Source organism: Pelodiscus sinensis, chromosome 1 (assembly GCF_049634645.1).
Source record: "Pelodiscus sinensis isolate JC-2024 chromosome 1, ASM4963464v1, whole genome shotgun sequence".
NCBI classification, from domain to species: Eukaryota; Metazoa; Chordata; order Testudines; family Trionychidae; genus Pelodiscus; species Pelodiscus sinensis.
In genome coordinates this window covers 148,445,923-148,464,608 of record NC_134711.1, presented here as the reverse complement: position 1 = coordinate 148,464,608, position 18,686 = coordinate 148,445,923, and the positions used below count along the sequence as shown (strand labels likewise).

The 18,686-nt window shown below is 43.9% G+C and overlaps 1 protein-coding gene across 1 annotated transcript in view; it reads right to left on the bottom strand.

The window, feature by feature from the left end:
• The window catches only part of F5 (coagulation factor V), a 54,832-nt gene extending 37,851 nt beyond the window's left edge, over positions 1-16,981 (bottom strand). Inside the window, exons 1-5 of the mRNA XM_006112215.3 lie at positions 16,725-16,981; positions 11,061-11,152; positions 7,318-7,440; positions 4,289-4,501; positions 1,207-1,350 (exon numbers count right to left, since the gene is read on the bottom strand). Of these exons, the coding sequence (XP_006112277.2) occupies positions 1,207-1,350; positions 4,289-4,501; positions 7,318-7,440; positions 11,061-11,152; positions 16,725-16,885 (733 nt within the window). The 5' untranslated portion in view covers positions 16,886-16,981. The remainder of the gene's footprint in view (positions 1-1,206; positions 1,351-4,288; positions 4,502-7,317; positions 7,441-11,060; positions 11,153-16,724) is intronic.
• Positions 16,982-18,686: the final 1,705 nt, after the last annotated feature.

The following is an 18,686-nucleotide window of genomic DNA, read 5'->3' as shown; positions in this document are numbered from 1 at the left end:
AATCCCAGCTTCATTTGCAATTTCGAAGTGTCTAATTTACATCCCTTTTTCGAGAAAAGATCTGTAGTTTAGACACAGCCTAAGTGAGTTAGGACTCAACTCCAGTTGATTTTCAGTAGAATTAAGAGTGCCTAACTCATACTTAGATCCGTGGTCTCCAACCTTTTTAACCACTTTTTCAATTTAAGTGCAATGTAAGATCTACCTCAAACCCAAATACCCTTGCCCCACTTCCTTCCTGCCCCTTCTTTGAGGCCCTGCCCCTGCTCTACCCCTCCTCCGAGGCCTCCCCTGCTCACTCCATCTCCCTTCCCCATCCTCACTCACTTTCACCAGGCTGGGGTAGGGGGTTGGGGTGCAGGCTCTGGTCTTGGGCCAAGGGGTTTAGAGTGTGGGAAGGGCTCCGGGCTTAGCCCAGGGCAGGGGATTGGGGTCCCAGGAGGGGGTTCAGGGTGCAAGCTCTAGGAAGGAGTTTGGGTGCAGGGGGACTCATGTCTAAGGCAGAGGGTTGGGTGCAGGAGGAGGTTCAGGGCTGAGACAGAGATTCAGGAAGCAGACTCTGGCTGGGCACTGTTTAACTGAGATGGCTTCCGGGTGGTGGAGCAGTGGGTTAAGGCAGGCTCTCTGTGTGGAGATATGATACAGGAGTGGGGGGAGGAGGGACACCCTGACATCAGCATTCCCTCACTTCTCCCTCCCATACCTTGCACAACAAGCAGGAGGCTGCCAGGGGGGCAGCTCCAAGGCAGAGGGCAGGAGCAGCTGGACAGTGGGTGGAAGGGCAACTGAAGTGCCAGCATTTGATAGCTTCCTGGCCAAACCAGTCAGGATCCCGTCAGAGGCTCCAAGATCAACCGGTAAATCCTGATATACTGGTTGGTGACCACTGACTTAGATGCTTTTGAAAATCTCACTCCCTATCCAGCAGGTGACAGGAAGAGATTTTATTCTCTCTGAACAAACAGCCACATGGTTGGTAGCCACATGCTCTCAGTACCAAGGTCAGATTGCACGAGAAAGTTGGGGTGGTTGGGAGCACACACACACACACGCCCCCTGGTGGAACGAGATACTCATTGCAAGGTTATATATGGGCTGTGTCGCTCTACTTCCATTCACTTCGTACAGCTCACTCGTGTACGCTGCAGTGAGCAGCCACACACAGCTTGGGGACTCTGGCTAGATACCGCGAGTACAGTACAGTACCTGGCAATGTCCCATTAGCATAACCATTAATGGTGTATAGGAGAGAGGCTGATTTTTGCCAGCTTTTGCTTTCATCAAAGACAGCAAACATCAACACGTATTCTCTGTCAAACAGTTTCTGCGTCCCATCTTCGTTCAGGCTTCCTGTGGAAGGAAACAAGGGGTATCATCTGAAGGAAAAAAAAATGCAGCTCACATCGGCTACGTCTACACTGGCATGATTTTCCGGAAATGCTTTTAACGGAAAAGTTTTCCGTTAAAAGCATTTTCGGAAAAGCGCGTCTAGGTTGGAAGGACACTTTTCTGCAAAAGCATTTTTTTTTCCGGAAAAAGACTTTTGCCCGAATGGGAGCAGCATAGTATTTCCGCAAAAGCACTGACAATCCTACATGAGATCGTCAGTGCTTTTGCGGAAATTCAAGCGGCCAGTGTAGACAGCTGGCAAGTTTTTCCGGAAAAGCAGCTGATTTTGCGGAAAAACTTGCCAGTCTAGACACAGCCATCAAGTAAAAGGCATCCAGATATACTTCATGAGCTTGCTGCCCATGCCTGCTGCATCTGGCCACAAGGGCATCTTTTCAAAAGGTGTCTGAGGTGAACTTAGTTCTGGATAAGGTTCTGGATTGGCAATTGTGGAGACTGAAGGCATCGAGCATCCACAGACCAGGTCCAGCACAGGAAGCATCAAGGTGCACATGCTCCCTCCAAACTACTCTGGCAATGTGCCACAAGGACCATCTCTGAGAGCAGGAGAGGAAATAGGTCTTGAGGTCCTAGTCAGTCTCTGCTTTTCTTCTGGGACCACCAGATTCAAGCTAGCTATGGCAGAGTTTCTTGCAAAGTAGACAGCTGCCTGCTTGATTCTGGACTGAGGTCCCCAAATCATTTCATACAGAGCAGCCTGTAAGGATTTTTAGTCATAACAGCCCTGGGAAGATTCTATACTACTGAACATGGGAGAGAATAGGATTGATGACCTAGAAATTGGCATGTATTTATTTTGTACACAAATATGTATTGTCATCCCACCCAAAAACCTGGTGTCATCTCCAATGTTCCCTCTAATATTTCTATCCATGTGCAGAATAAATTTTATTATGTGCACTGAGGCATGTGTGCATGTGCACCACCAGTAGAAACACAGGCAGCCAGCTGCGGGCACTCTGCCAATCAACTGGATGGCACCTGAATCTCTCCTGGACGGCCGCCCAAGTGCTCAGCTTACATGGAACACGGGTCATCTCCTTATTTCTTCTGACAGATTATAAACGTCAGAAATGCAAACTTTAGTATAATGCTAATTTAATTAATTCATGTCACCCAGGCAGTAACAAATGTGTAATGAAAGAAGTGGCAGGGCTCAAGCATTTTTTTTAAACTTTTGTAACTAAGTGCAGTAAACCCAGAGCTGCCTGGACTATGAACTCCCAAATTAAGCACCGTACCCAGAACTAAAATTGATATTCAGAAATTAGGAGAAGCTTGACATGAGGAAGGAAAATAACCATCTCCAAAATATTCATGCGCACAATTAGCTACATCCTCAGAACGTTCCAGCAAGGATCACAATGAAACAAAAAAGGAAAGAGCTCTGAGGGGAGGAAGAGACTATAACAGATAATTTATAATACAAGAGCACTAATATTCCAAAATACCATTATTGACTATGGTGCCAATCCTGCTATGCAGAGTGTGTACAGCCCCCCACAAAGCCTGTTGAATTCAATGTGTAAGGAAGCATAGTTGAGTGCATTGCATTGCAGGCTCGGAGTTTGTTTATTTATGGGAAGGACTAAATATACAAAGCCATTTAATCAGTGTGCTCTACACAAGTTGTTCCATGCCACAAACTTTTCTCTGGGAAGGAGAGAACTAAACTAAGTAACTGATTTACCAGCCGTTAGCAAAGAAAGAATATATAATCCTGTGGATTGGATAGCTGGGGGACTGGCAGTGTGCTAAGGAAATTGTCCTCTAGCTCACCGATTCATATTTATCTCAGATTTGCAGCGAGTAGCTCATGTATGTTTGGGGGTTTATATAATAGCAATTGGTATCAATGAAGAGACAGAACATGCTCAGTAATGACAGAATCTTTGGCGCTATTAGCCACTAAACTCTATGACACTATTGAGCAAGTACAAACTGAAATTTTTCTAAGTCTTATAAAATGTCCAGACTTTCCACATGAACAGCAAAAAGCACACCCTTGACACAAAGGCCACCTCCCCCCGCTTCCTCAAATTTCATCGTCCTGCTCCAAACATGAAGAAGCTGGAGCTTCTCAACCAGTCTTACTGTTGTTTTTTTAATATGAGCAAAACAAGGCCTTTTTTCCTAAGCTGTGTCTAGAAGCCTCTCAGGAGGTTTACAGGATCTTTCGAAAAAGCCTTCCCTTTTCGAAAGAACCACGTCTAGACCGTGGTTTTACTTACGAAACAGTGCTTTTTCGAAAGAGAGCCATTACGTGATTATGCAAATGAAGCGTGAAAAATTCAAATCCCGGCTTCATTTGCAATTTCAAAGTGCCTAATTTACATCCCTCTGTCGAAAGAGGGATGTAATCTAGACACAGCCCTTGTCTCATTCTTGGAAGCAGTTGAACAGTTTTGGCTGTAAGTTTTCAAAAGAATTCAAATCAGAGGCAGACAGCAGGAATGGTAAATTTCACCCTCCTCCCCTCCCAAACAATTCAAACTTGTTAAAGTTATAAACAATTGAAGACAGGGTCTCATAATGGGAAATGTCAGTCAAGTTGAACAATGTCTTATTAGCCCTGACAATAATTAGAATTATCTGAGAAACTAGTACAGAAAATCCAGAAACACAGCAACGCTGAAGTCCTATAAAGGCAGAAGAAACAAAACTCAGTTTCCTCTAAACTGCCCGCATAAACGCACAAGAAGGGAAGAGGAAAATGAAATGCCTTCTTGCATTATGAGAATCTCCAGAGTGCTTTATGGGTTTTTTAGTTTTTATTATTACCAGAAAGCCATATTGTATCAGAATGTGCTAGACCACTGAAAACAGTAGCCCAGCTGACATTTTATAGCAGTTGGTCTATCCCAAGCAGTTTGGTTACCTTTTTTACACACAAGCAATGCTCCAATCAGACCAGAGTTAAAGTCCGTCACCATGTTTTCATGTGAATAATAGACACGGGTGAGACAGGAAGGGTCAGCTTCTTTTGGCCCAATTTCAGAAGTGATTTCCCATGTATATTTATACACCTGGCCTGGAGGCACAGCATCATCCAGTTTTTCGAAGGAGGATGTTCTGTCAGCATACAGATAACCTGCATAGTTAGAAGTCGAGAGAGGAGAGAAAGAGGTGGCATTGAGGGATTAATGAATGAATGCACAGGTTTTGTTTGTTTGTTTTTACCATTGCCATCTACACAGAGCACTTGAGTCTCCTCTCACCTACAGCAGCTTAGCTTTTCAATGGTGTAACTCCATGAATGTCAACAGAGTTACTTCTGATCCTCATAGGTGCTCTGAGAGCAGAATCAAGAGCAGTACTTTTATTTCAGGTATTAGGATCAAGTTGTCTGGGCTGTTCTCACTCCCAAGGGAAGGAGCGTCATACTCAGGTATCAGACTGGGGGAGCCTGGTAGAACTTCTCAGCCTCTCCTTGTCTGAATCCAGCAGAAGTCTAGAAGGTACTTGCCCAGTTCACCAGCTGATCCTGGTCTCATCTCTTTCTGTAACACTGGCTCTGTAGGAGTTACTGTAGCCTTCCAACTTTTGTGCATTATTAATCTGGAAACACTGCATTTAATTTGTTTGCATTGTCTATACCTAATAAAAAGTTTCAACTTAACAAATACTTGGCGGAGGTTATTAAAACTCTAGCTACAAACAGGAGGAGAAATTAGTGAAACAACAACCTGCACCATCCAACAGAATCAGAGATTTTCAGGGACATGTCATAGTTTCTCACAGAGCTTGACACTGCTTTCACTCAGCTGGAAGCAAAACTATTGGTTTCACAGTTTGAACAAGGCATTAAAGTAAACCTCAAAACTCTCCTGACCAGCTGATTAATAGGAAGGAACAAGATCAACTAGAGCTGGAGGGAAGGAACATCAAGGACATTTTTGTAAATATTTATTCACACAAATTGAATTTTCAATAAAATTTCAAAATCTGAAAACAATCCCAACCCGCTGTATAGTTAAGCTGAAAGAGAACATTTTTTCCAAGTACTATTTCGACATTCAAAACATTTCAAATACCTATGACATCAGCAACTCTAATGCAATAAAATATTTGCAAAAGCTGACAGCTCTGCCCCATATGCAGCTGTTGGCATCAGTGAACAGGGAGTGTAAAATGCTACCATTCTGATGTGAAAGTGTTTTACATTCACTTTGCACTGGTGAAAATGATGACACAAAGTGAAAATTAGATACATATTCAGTAAAATAACTCATTATCAATGGAGGCAAATGCCTTGAACACTTGTCCACACTGCTGTATGGGAACTGAAAGAATATAAACACCTTTTCTTTAACACACACATTTAAAACATTTGCTGTATGGGAAGGAGTTTGCAACCTTTCTGAAAACACTGTAAAAACAATGAGGAGTCTAGTGGTGGTACCTTACAGGTTAACAGATTTATTGGGACATAAAAAGCCACTTCATCTGATGAATTTGAGTGGAAGTAACAGAGACAGGGATATATATAAAGAAGTTGCTTGTATTAATGAAGCTAATCAAGTCAGGATGGAAGTGGCTCATTCACAGCATTTGATGTGGGTATGTGAATAACCAGAGAGGGGAAGATGCCCTGTTAACCAGCTGAGATCCTTATTCAAGTCTAAACTGATAATGGTGTAAACAGTGTGAGAGGAGGCAGGGCAATGCAGTGCAGTTCATTTAGTGCACAAACTAAATCTGTTTTGTACATAAATCTTTGGGACATGCCCCATCCACCAGCTGGGTCCCAGACAGGACTAACAAAAAGTCTCTCTATTAACTATCTTCAGAACCTTTACAAGAACTAAAGATTCTATGAACAAAGGCTAAGCAATGCTAATTAGGGCAGTGAACATTCAGTGTACTATCACTGGCGAAAAGAAGGAACTGAGGGTGGGAAAAGCAGACAGTGCCCCTCATACCACGCCATGTGGGCATCCCTCTCCTATGGGTACTGCCACTCTTCTATGGGTACTGCTGAGGGAAAACTTCCAGCACTGGTGCATGAGGCAAGCTCGCACACCTAATGTGGAACAGACATGAGCAATCACTCAAAGAAACAGCTGAGCCCCTACTAGGAGATGCTAAGTACCCTTTGTCATAGTCCCTGGGTAGGCCATCCCTTCTCAGACCCTGTTTGAGTCTTCCGAGTGCATTCCTTTCAAGCAGCTGGGCTGTGCCCCCACTTCGATTTGGGGTGAGATCTCCTGATCCAACCACTTCCTGGCTTGATCTCTGGTTCACACCTCCTTGGTTGCCAACTATGATACTTAGCAGGCCCAAAGGGCCTGGCCCTTGCAAGAGTTTCTCACCGGGAGCCAATGGACAACAGCCATCCACAGTGCCACAGAAGCAGCTTCTTCAAAACAAAACACGACTTGTTTGCCAACAGGTGCACACCACATAGAGAAACTGATTGAAAATAAGAACTATACACCTCTGGTCTGTCTTATACTTGGCATTCCCCTAGATAGGCATCACTTAGTCTCGATGCCCACATTTTCTTGGGGACCACATTACAGCCTGTTTGCTGTCCCAGATCTCTTCTGGGTACCTCTGCACTGCAGCAGCACAGCTATGGTGCAGCAGCTGTTCTGCTGAAGCATAAATGCTTTGTAATTGCCATTAGGGGATTTCCATGGATATAGTTAGCCCACTCCCCTTTGAGAGGTAGTAATTAGGTCAATGGATGAATTCTTCCCTCACACCCTCAACTTGGTTTTGAGTTCTCTGCCTTGGATTGTAACTTAAAACACAATGAATAGTCTTGCAGCACCTTATAGACTAACAAAACATGTAGATGGTATCATGAGCTTTCGTGGGCACAGCCCAATTCTTCAGGTGACTGGCTTTAGGATTATATAGTCTAGAGTAGAAAAAGAACAGATGGTGGTTTATAGCACATACCTTCTGACAGTTTGCTGTAAGCTATGCCTTGTGGATGAATGCTCAGCGGTTTGTTGGCCATGTTCTTGAAGTGAACTATTAAAGTGTCTCCCACTTCAGCACGCAGAGTTGGTCCCAGAAGCCCTGCAGAAATTCAGTGTTAAAAAAAAAGAGGTGATAAGTATCAGATTATGCATTTTATGTAAAGGGAGAGAGTCACTTCTCCTGAGTGAGAATGTTAACTCCTGTTGAAGGACAAGCTGCACAAACTAAAGACACAGGCAATTCAATGCCAGTGCAATGAGGATTAGCCTATACCTGGGATTTAACTGTGAAATACCTAGGTGGTGGAAAGGCACACAAGAATTTAACAGCTGTGGCCCCATTTAAATGGAGCCGTGAATTATATATTCAGCAAATGACACTGAAAATTATAAGAAAACTCTGCACATGAAGAGAAAAAGCTATTTCTTGGCTACGGAAAGTTTAGTCAACTGAGAGTTTGAAGGCTGGGAAGGGGATTTTACCCCTTACAAATGACTCATCAGTACTAGCATAGTTTTAGGAAAGCAGGCAGAAATCTTTGGGAGTGTTTAATAAGACCTCTGTATTCCCCTCTCAGCGCAACAGCCTCCACAACACAAGATATGTCTCCACTGCAATGGGACATGAAATTGCAGCTCGGCAATGCATTCCCATCCTAGCTTAAATCTAGGATAGAGCAGCTAAAAATAACAAAGATGCAGTGGCACAGACCTTGGTGCAGGGTAACAGGATAAGTAAATACCTAGGAAGATCAGGCAGCCTTGTACCTAGATATATGCCCAAGATCACCTCCACAAAATCAGCATCAGCTGCCAGCAGCGATTGGGCTAAAGGGAAATGCAGTTCTGTTTATGTTTCCTTGCGTGATGAACTGGGGGTTCTGTCTGCACAATTTATGAATTTTGGACAATATTCTGAAATTAGATCACGAAATTACTGTCATGCTAATGACAATGCTTTGAACACACAAAAGTTATGCTAGAGAATGACTGCGTCCTAGGGGAAAGCCAGTTATACCCATCATGGTCATGGGGGTTGGGGACAGTGAACTTCATGTGAGATAAGCCAGCCTGCATGAAGCAGGGGAAACCCTGACTGCCTACCTTCCAGGAAACAGACCCAAGGGAAGAGTGAGCTTGTGAGGGGCACTATGTTTGGGATTGTTTTTGTTTTGTTCTAGGGGTGATCTGTATTGTCTTGTGCTTTATGTGATTAAAGGAAAGAGTAATTACGTTAGGCGCTGTGCAAAGTGATCTGTATCACAATTATCATGTGCCTCCTGTTCAGAGCCGGCCCAAGTTACGGGCTGACTGGGCTACCGCCCGGGGTGCTCCATTATAGGCGCAGAGCTGCCGCGCATGAGCTGGGCGCCCAGGCCTGGGGCCGTGCATGTGCTGCACTCCCGGGGCCCGGGGTGCACGAATGGCTCGGGCCGGCCCTGCTCCTGTTAACCCATAAACCAGAAGCTTTTCACCTTGGAGTGGCGTGCAGGCAGCGGGGATGTTAAAGTACAGCAGAGTGTGAAGGGTCACCATTTTGACCAGGGGCTTGGCAGCTCAAGAGTGGGTTCCAGCTCTCAAAGAGGTGCCAGATAGAAAGCCTGTGTCCTGAATGTGTCTCTAGGGACTTCCAGATCGGAGCAGTGGCTAAACTGTCTTCAAGCCCCAGAGGCTTAACACACTCAGGGACCCACAGCTTGAATTCCCCTCTCAGCCGTCTAGTAGGTGGCCAGCACGGGGTGCCCCACCAGATCTGCTACGTTCTTCTTACCGTGTTACAGATTGCTTTCCAGAGTGGGTATCCCTCCCCTCTTGATCACAGGTGGCCAGATAGGTCCCTGAGCAACCAGCCAGTTACTCACTTCCTTTTGTGCGGCGTGACAGAAATAGGAAATGAGTCAGTGACTCCGAAGGAGAAGGGGAGAGGAGTTCCCAGAGATGACTGCTGCATCAACCCAGTAGGGATCTAATTGCAAACCAGCCCCTGCAGGCTGGGTCATGACAACCGGATCCCAGTGACCCCCTGCTGGTTCGCTTGAAAATCCATGTTAAAGGGAACAATACCACCAACCCGCTACACCACTTCTAACCCCTACAACAACCCACCCTGCCTGCTAATCGGCACCAGAACCTAGATACCTCGCAGGAGGGGTCATGGCATCATGTTGGGTTTGACTAACAGGAAGCCTCTGCAGTTGGGCAAAGAGCCTCCACCCATTTCCACTGATCCATCATCAGCCCAGGAAGAGGTTGGCAAACAGCATCCAACAGAGCCTGAGTCTGAGGATGAAGTGAGATCAGTGTGCCTGTTTTTCACAGCTCTACTTCTCCAGGGAGACCAACAACAGTGGAAGTGAAAGGACCAACTCCCAATTTTTCAAATTCTGGAAACACATAAAACTGCATCCAAATATGGGTGCCCATATGTTTTGCAAATGTTGCAACGGGTGTAGATCTGTATTCTGGCCAGCAATGGCACCACTGAGACTCATCACACAGATGGCCTTGCAGAGTCACCCCTTCTGTGGGATCATTCATGCTTGTGCAACAGTATGATCATAACAACCATGTATTTGAAACACTGAATAGGGAAGTCAGTGGATCTCCTAGTCCATGGGTTCCCAAACTGGAGGGCGTGCCCTCCTGGGGGAGCGTGAAGAAATTCCAGGGGGGGGGCATGAGGCGACCCAGACCCCCCTATCAAGTTTTGCTGCTCTGTTCAGTTCCTTTTTCCCCTCCCTTAACAACTTGTGCTGCCCCACTCAGTTCCTTTTTTTGCTCAACAAGTTTTTTTTTGGGGGGGGAGGGGCATGAGGGTTTTTCAAAAATCAGAAAGGGGGGGGGCGTGATGCTGAAAAGTTTGGGAACCACTGTCCTAGTCCATGAAGCTGCAAACAGTCAATGACTTACATCTTCAAAAGATGGCTAGTGATTTTAGGTGCCCAGTTTGATACTGTGAAGGGACCTGATTTGCAGGAAGTGCTGAGCCCCCACACTCAGTAAATCAGTCCCTCTTAAGCCATCTGAAATCAGTGACTCTAAAGTGGGAACATCCCAATTACTAGTCACTTTTGATCCATAAATTCCAAGGCCAGGAGGAACCACTGTCATCTAGACTGATCTCCTAACACAGCGCATAGATTTTCCCCACAATAATTCCCAGAGCAGATTTTAGAAAAAACATCCAATACGGATTCAAAAATTGTCAGCGACAGAGACTCCACCATGACCCTTGGTAAATTGTTCCAATGGTTATTTACCCTCACTGTCAAAAATGTACACCTTATTTCCAGTCAGAATTTGTCTTCTAGCATTGGAGGTCTAATACGTTTCTCTGCTAGATTGAAGAGCCCACTATTAAAATATTTGTACCGCTTGTAGATATTTAACCAGGTCACTCCTTAGCTTTTTCTTTATTAAGGTAAATACTCAGAATTTAGTCTACCACTAGATAGCACATTTTCTAATCCTCTACAGTCATTCATGGGGCATTTCTCCAAATCCTCTCCGATTTCATCAGTACTGATAATTGAGGCCAATATTTTCAAGCTATTGGGCTTTTGGCTACTGTGCTATAGAGAAGAGCTACCCAAATTCCCTATATATTTGCTGGCTTGTAGTATATACTGAGAGTGGCTAATGACAGGCATACACATACAGGCACATTTTCCTGCACATATAAGACACTGGCTTCAGAAATAAAAGTTTTTTTCTGCTTACCTGAGAAAGTATCTGTTGGTTTTGCTTTCTGAAAATCTGCTTCATACTCTCGATAGGCAATTTTCTTAAATACAGGCACTGAATCTTCTGATCTGAAATAGAGAATTTCAAAAAATAAATGTAAAGCTATACAGTGTGGGCCAGTGGGACCCTGGGGACCCTTCCACCCTCGTGTTTGTTTAGACCTGGGCTAGGGAAACTTTTTTGGGTGGGGGCCACACACAAGTGAGAAGCAAAAAAGGAGACAAGACATCTCATTTCCCTTGCCCCAGGGGGCAGGAGGCTGTGCTGAGGCTCCGGGCTTACCCAGGGTTGGATTAACTTTTCTGGAAGGCCAGGGCTAGTAGTTTTGTGGGACCCCCTAGGCTCTGGGATGGGGTCAGAAAGTATTGCCAGCCTCAAGGGCTCAGTATGCAGAAAGGGGCTGCCAGGAAGTGTGGTGGGGGTGCAGGGTCTTGGTGTGAGGTACGGTGCAGGAGCAGAGTGATCATTCAGAGTGGCAATTACCTGTAACAACTGTGACAGGTACAACAGAAAATGTGATTCATTCCCATTTGAAAGAGCAAACTTGCCTCTTATAAGTAACCACAGGGTCAAAGCAATTCAAGGAAATTGGCAACTGTCTACCTTTCAATATATAAAAGTATATGCACAATAGTTCACATGCTATGTGATGTAGAAAAAACCCAAGCAAGCAGAAGAAAGAGAACTCATGGCTTTTGGATGATGTGTGTTGAGCTCAACCAAAGGTTGCAGGAGCAGCTACATTTTGTGTTATGCATCACTAGCTACTGCAGGTGGGTTCACCAACAATTCCCCTTCAGATCTTCCATCCTCCTTTCTGGAAGGTAAGGCACAGACTTGGTGGGGGAAAGCTGAGGACAGCATGCAAACAGGGAAATGGGGCAGCAGGATTAAGGAGAGGTCAGCCCATGACGATGGCTTAGGGTCCAGCCTCTGAGTTGAGAGCAGATCTGTTAGCCTGCAAGGTTGCGGATTACCCTAAACTATGCTCCCACAAGGAAAAAATAATCAGGCAGAAATGCCTCAAGTTTCTGATCCATGGCGAGCAGAAACAGGGTCCTGGGAGTTAACAGGAATTTTTGTCATTGACTTCAGCAAGAGAAGGCTCTGATCTATGGTGCTCCCCGCCATGTTTTTCCCTGCAGTAGTTCTCACAAAGGTGACATGTGACCTAATGTTATGATGTCAGATGGAACATGCCTGACCCACTCTGGGGCACAGGAAAACAAAGAAGTTATTACAAAAGGAATAGAATCATTAGAAAAATACTGACATTTTTCACGAAAATATTAATTGAAGTTTCAAAAATTCTGAAACATTTCTAACAGGATTAATAATCATGTACTGCCAGAAAACCTCTGGCCAGCGTGTTTAAACAGAGATAAGCCTTTAGCTAGCTTGGTTTCCACACACAGAGATGAGTGAGACACATACATGTGATGTAGCACAACAGAAACCAAAGAGCATTTTGGAAAGGTAATAGACATGTGGCAAGCAAATCCAAACAGCATATGTTCACAGGGCAGGGGAAGCTAGAAAAATGACACCTGGTTATTTCATATGAAGTATTGCCAGTCTCATGGGCCCAAAAACATGAGATTTTTTTTTTTTGGTTAAACAAAATGGAAGAGTAAGCTTATGCCCAGGAAGAGAAGTGGTATTCAGATCTGTCAGGGTTTTTTTTACTGGACCAACTTCTTTCTGAGTTAGCAGCTACAGAAAGAAAAGCTTATCACCTCAGTGATCGATTAAAAGCATTCAGAAGAAACTTTGGACCCTGTTTCTAGATACATTTGAATAAAAAAAAGTTGAAACTGCTCCAAGAATGTCAGACCTCCATTCACATAATTCCTCCACCTTTTCACTCCTCCTGGGTCCTTCCCTTCTCTCTTTATTCATGTAGGTCTAATTTTATTATTGTAAATTCAACTCTTATACGCTATGCCCATGTAGTACTGTCTGGTTTTATATTGGCTGGTCTTACAGCTTTAAGAGTTGTAAAATTGCATAGTTATATTGCATAGGACACGAAGCCTGCAGTATTCTGTGGCATATATGAGCTATAGGTCATTTATCTTTTAGTACATTTTCTTTTAAATAAAAAAAAAAACTAATTACAAAAAATTAGGAATTCTTTTGCGGGTTTTTTTTTGGAGCTCTAATTTCACATTTTCAAGTTTTCTGAAACTACTAGAAAATTACTGTGTTTTGTTTAATAAAACTGAAGTTCTCATGCAATCTCATGATTCAAGTGGCTGTGAGTTTAAGAGAAATGTCAAATGTGGCAGAACACACACACAAAATAAAAAAGTCCTTATAAAAAAAGATTTTAAAAACAAAAATAAACAATATAGTTTACTTTCTTTATGGTTGTGTACTAAGTGCATTTCTTGAGCTGGGGTAACCAATACACATACCAGCTCAGTTTTCCTTTTTATATTTATATACCCACTGCCTCCTTTTGTCCCCCCCGGCCCATTTTAAGTTTATCCAATACATGGTAGTTAGTTTCACTGTGTTCAAGCTTTCCGCTCTGTTTCACTTTCAGATTGCTATTGCTGCATTGACAATTTTCAGGCCATTTATCCTGAGATCTATGATGTTTGGGGTGGTTTTCTTAAATCCCCAGCTCCTGAACATGTGACTATCCCAGAATCTCACTTTTAAAAGAAAAATGAAAGTTAAGTTTCTAGCCACCATAGATGCAAATAAAAGCTTGAAAATATTATTAAAGGCTCCAACCCCATAGGTCCAATAACTCTGCATTTTTTTAATCTCAGTAATTTAAAGCCAGTCTCAACGATTTTAGAGGATCCGACTTCAATTTTTGAACCTTTTGGGGCATGCCAAAATAGTAAAAGTTTGCATTTCTTTTGCACCTTGCATCTAATAAGCCCAAAGTGCTTTACAAACATCTGTACAACACCTGTATATGGTAACTACTGAGGCCTTTATATGACTGGAGAGATTTGAAACAGAGGTGAAATGACTTTCACAAAGTTTCACTGTAAGTGAATGGCAGACCCAGGGTCCAGAGCTTTTCAAACGTAGTTCTGCTCACTACAGTTTAATCATAACTCTCTCCCTCCTACCATAATTCTACATTTGCAGACATTATTTGTACTAAAATCTCTAAGTGGAATTTTACAAAATATGGAAATATTTCTACTGGTCTTGCAAAAACATATAAAACCTTAGTGTCTGTTAATGCTTTCTGGAATTACAGGGCGCAGCCTATATTTAACATGCTATTCAAACAATACACATTTCCCGATAGGGAGCATATCAGAAAAGAAGCAAAACATAACAGGTGTGAGTTACATCACTTGATGCACTAATGGAAAGAGTTCAGATTCTGCAGAACACTGCAGTGAATAGAGAACAGAACAACCCTGCAAACCTAACTCCCCAGGCAAACTCAGCTGAAATCCAGGGGAGTTTTGCCCAAGCAATGACTGTAACACTGGGCCCCAGAGAAGCTATAATAATCTACATCCTACTAATACAGGACACTATCTGTTCTGGTTTTCACAATTTATTTACACGTGTGAGAGTCATTTTGTAATTCAATCTAGAAGGAATAAAAATCACACAAATTACATATACTCAAAAAGCAGCAAATTCAGGCCCCCAGTGTAGCAAGCAATCTTTGCACAACCAAATTCACTGGAAAAACACTTCACAAAGGCCAACAAACAGCCATCTAGAACCAACAACTGCTTTCATTCACTAAGGGCTTGATCCAAAGCCCAGTGAAGCCCATGGTAATTTTTTCATGCACTTAAATGGTTTTGGGATCATGTCTTAAAGTAGGCTGGCTATGAAGTGGCAATACAAAAGTGAAGGGCTCTGTGTACAATCAGTAATTCCCAGGCCCAGAGTGATTTCACAATCCTTTCAATTTACCCAGCTTTATTCATAGGAATGATCGGATGCAGGCAGCAGGGATGTTAAAATGCAGGAAATTGGCTAACGGTTGAAAAATTTCAGTGGTTACATGCACGTGCAGCGTGGGGTAGCAGCCAGCTCCCTGGAAGCTGGTGTGTGCTGGGAGACAGCTTATCAGAGGCAGTAGTGCAAGGCAGCAGCCAGCTCCCTGGCAGATAGTGCATGATACAGAGGCAGCAGCACTGGCTGGCAGTTGGCTCTCTGGGAGCCGACGTGTACCAGAAGCCAACTTTTAAGCTGGCTTCCAGAGAGTACCAGCTCTTGCCTGCTCCCGGGGAGCTAGACTGCGAGCTACGTGTAATCGTTTGGGTAACGAGCTTATCAGTTACCCATTTAAATGGCTACACCCTTACACCCTTAGCAGGCAGTACAGGTTGGACCTCCCTGGTCCAGCTCCCTATGGAACTGACCGGTCCCGGACAAGGTTGTTTTCCGGGTGAGTGGTCAGGGGAGGGGTGTTGAGGGAGGAGCAAGTGAGCACTAGTCTCTCTGCTGGGCTCCTCTCCCCAGCTACCTGGCACCACTGTCCTCAGCACCCTAGTTGCAGCAGCCCTGCAGGCACCGTGAGCTCAGATGGCAGCTCTACTGGTGCTTGGGCCCCGTCAGCTGTTACCTCTGCAGCTCCCCTCACCTTTCCTGGCCTTGCTGGCTGTGAGCTCTGCTGCCCTTTGCCCTGCAGGTTCCAGCACTCCTCTTTCCCTCCCAGCTTCAGGTTCTGCTGCCCCGTGAGCTCTGTTCCCAGACACCGGCAACCTCAGTGCTGGGGCTATTAAATCCAGCAACATCCATAGTCCTTCCAGGCCACAGAGGTGCAACTGGTATTGCCAAACCAGAGTATGTAATAAATCATGCGAGTTCCCCTACTCGAACTGCTGAGATTTTAAACAGACAGTAATGTTGAGCTTCTTTTTATTTACCTCATGGGCTTTTGAGCTTTTCTCCAAAACTCTGAGGACCAGAAGCCTTTTTTTTTTTAATTGTTGAAATGAAAGTGGAGGGTCTGATGTTTTCACCTCACAGTACGAGCTGAGGCTGTGAGAAAAACACCAAATCTCATGCAAAAATCCTCAGAGCTCAGAGCACTATGCAGGGTTGACCCCAGTGGGAGTTTGGAGGACACAGAGGATGCGGGAGCAAGTCCAAGCTTGCTTTTGTCAAAACTCAATTTAGCTAAATCACACTGAACTAAATTAATGGCTTAATCCAAGTGGAATCAATGTAAAGGCTCTGATTGATTTCCGGGGGCTGAATCCATGCACTATGCTCAACCTTTTAAGAAGAAACTTAAAAAACAACAAATGGTCTGGTAGCATTTTATAGACTAACAGAACATATAGATGGTATCATGAGCTTCATGGGCAAAACCCACTTCTTCAGATGACCCTGGTTTTGAGTTTAGGCTGGGCAGACCCAAAATAAATAGGGGAGAAGGAAGAGGAGGGAAGGGGAAAAAATGAAAGGGGGTGAGGTCTGCACAGCCTAAACTCATAGCTCTGGTCATCTGAAGAAGCAGGCTGTGCCCATGAAAGCTCATGATACCATCTACATATTTTGTTAGTCTATAAAGTGCTACCAGACCCTTGGTTGTTTTTTAAGTTTATCCTTTACAGACTAACTCGGCTACCCCCTGAAGCTTTTAAGGAGACTCATTCCCAAAGTGGACTGGTTGCCTCCACATCCTGCTACACTTACCCGGATTGTCCTTTGGACAAGGGTCTGTATCTCCAGTTGGTGCTCTCTGCAGCTATGTAGTGCTCCCGCACCTGAGCTGCTCCCACCCGATGTCGCTCCAGGCCTGGCCACCACACGCCAAACAGCATCAAGAGAAGGAGGCGCAGCAAGGAGAGCGCCATGGTGCAAGCCCCTGCTGATGCTGCACTGGGAGACACATGAGGCAGCGGCTGCCGCTTTTGCTCCTGCTGCTGGGAACTTCCCCAGTGAAATGTTTTCATTGTGGTTAGTGATGCAAGAGGTGATGGTGGTGTTAGTGACGTCCAGGTCATTGCTCTTCACCTCCTGCTGCTGACAGGGATCATAGGGGAGATAAACAGCTGCTCAGGCTGCCTGGCCCTCTGCCTTCTCCCCCCCCCCTCCCCACCTTCCCTGCAGAGTGCCAAGAACAGTGAAACAGCAGCCTCAAGGCAAAGGTGGCTGGCTAGGTTGTTGCCTACGAGGGCAGCAGAGTATAAGGGGCAGCAACCCAAATAGAAACTGTTCATGTGGCTGACTTGCAGAATGATGAAGCATAGGGACATGTTCTCCCCAGAAGCAGTGCTGGCACTGGGGAGCAGGAAGCTAGTTAAGGGCACCACATTTCCTAGGATTTCAATTTTGAGAAAGATCCTGCAAACCCAGCATGCTGGGTGTTACAGCAAGGAAATAGTTCAGGGACTGGGGACTGACAACTGTCTCCAGAGCAGGGCTATAAAGGATTAATCAGTTACTTGGAAAGCATGAGCCTTACCAGGTAACCGGTGGTCTGGCCTAGTTGGAGCAGCCCCCACTCGCAGCGCAGTGTGGGCGTGGGGCTGCTCCAGGGTTAACAAGTTAAGGTAGCATTTAACCAGTTAACTTTTAAAATGGTAAATAACATCCCTACTCCAGAGACTTGTACTAGTTCAAATCCAGTTCAAGTCAGTAGGAGCAGGTCTGTGGTGGCCTGTACAAATCTAGCTCCTGATAGAAAGTGTCCACATAATCAAATAATTGATGTTAAACTACCCCCTTATTAATAGGTAATATGCCAAACCTGAAAGAGAAAGAAGGATTGACTCAGTTTTGTCCAGAATGAACTCAGCTTTGAATAGAGTGGTTGATTTTTTTTAACGTTTTCCTTTAAAACTATTTTTCTAAAACATTTTTTCTTGTGAGAAAATCTGTCAACATTCTGAAGTTTGTCATCAGCATTTTCATGCTTTTTGGATGCTTTTGTTTTATTTACATTAAATCAAATCAAATGTTATCCAAATGGTTATTGACTTGTTTTCTCCCAATGCCTCTTGTTTTTCTTGTGGTAAAGAAAAAATATTTGATTTAGGTTTTTGGTATCTGCAAAGTGTCAGTAATCTTTCTGATTGTACCTTTGCTAAAAATATCAACAATAAAAATCACCACAAATAAAACCTGGGGTTCGGGTTCTCAACTGTCCTGACCAACTAAGCATACTCCACACTCAGCTAAAAATATATCCTTCTTTCTTAAATATTCTTACATACCAGTATGTTTTCCTTTATAGCCTCTCTCACTTTGCTAAACTTGCTGCTGCTGCCTGTCCCTTTAAGAATTAATTTCTCTTGGCTCAAGTCTCGCTACCTCCCTAACTTGCTGTACATCCCTCTCTGCCCCCTTCCCACCTCTCCTCACTTTGACTCTTCTTCTCTGTGTTAACATTTATAATTTGTATAGAAACCTCCTAAAGATTAAGTAAATAAAAAAAACAAGAAATAAAGAAAAAATAAGGTAAAAATGTACTTTAAATAAATGCAGTAAATTAATTATTTTAAGACTTTGGGAATCTACAGCTGGAATTACTCCTAATTTTCTTGAAGTTATGGTTGCTAAGCAACAAACATGCAGACTCTGCAACTGCAAACAAAAAGAATTTTCTTTTATTAATCACAATTTTTATTTTCTTTTTTAATTCAAAGAAAAAAT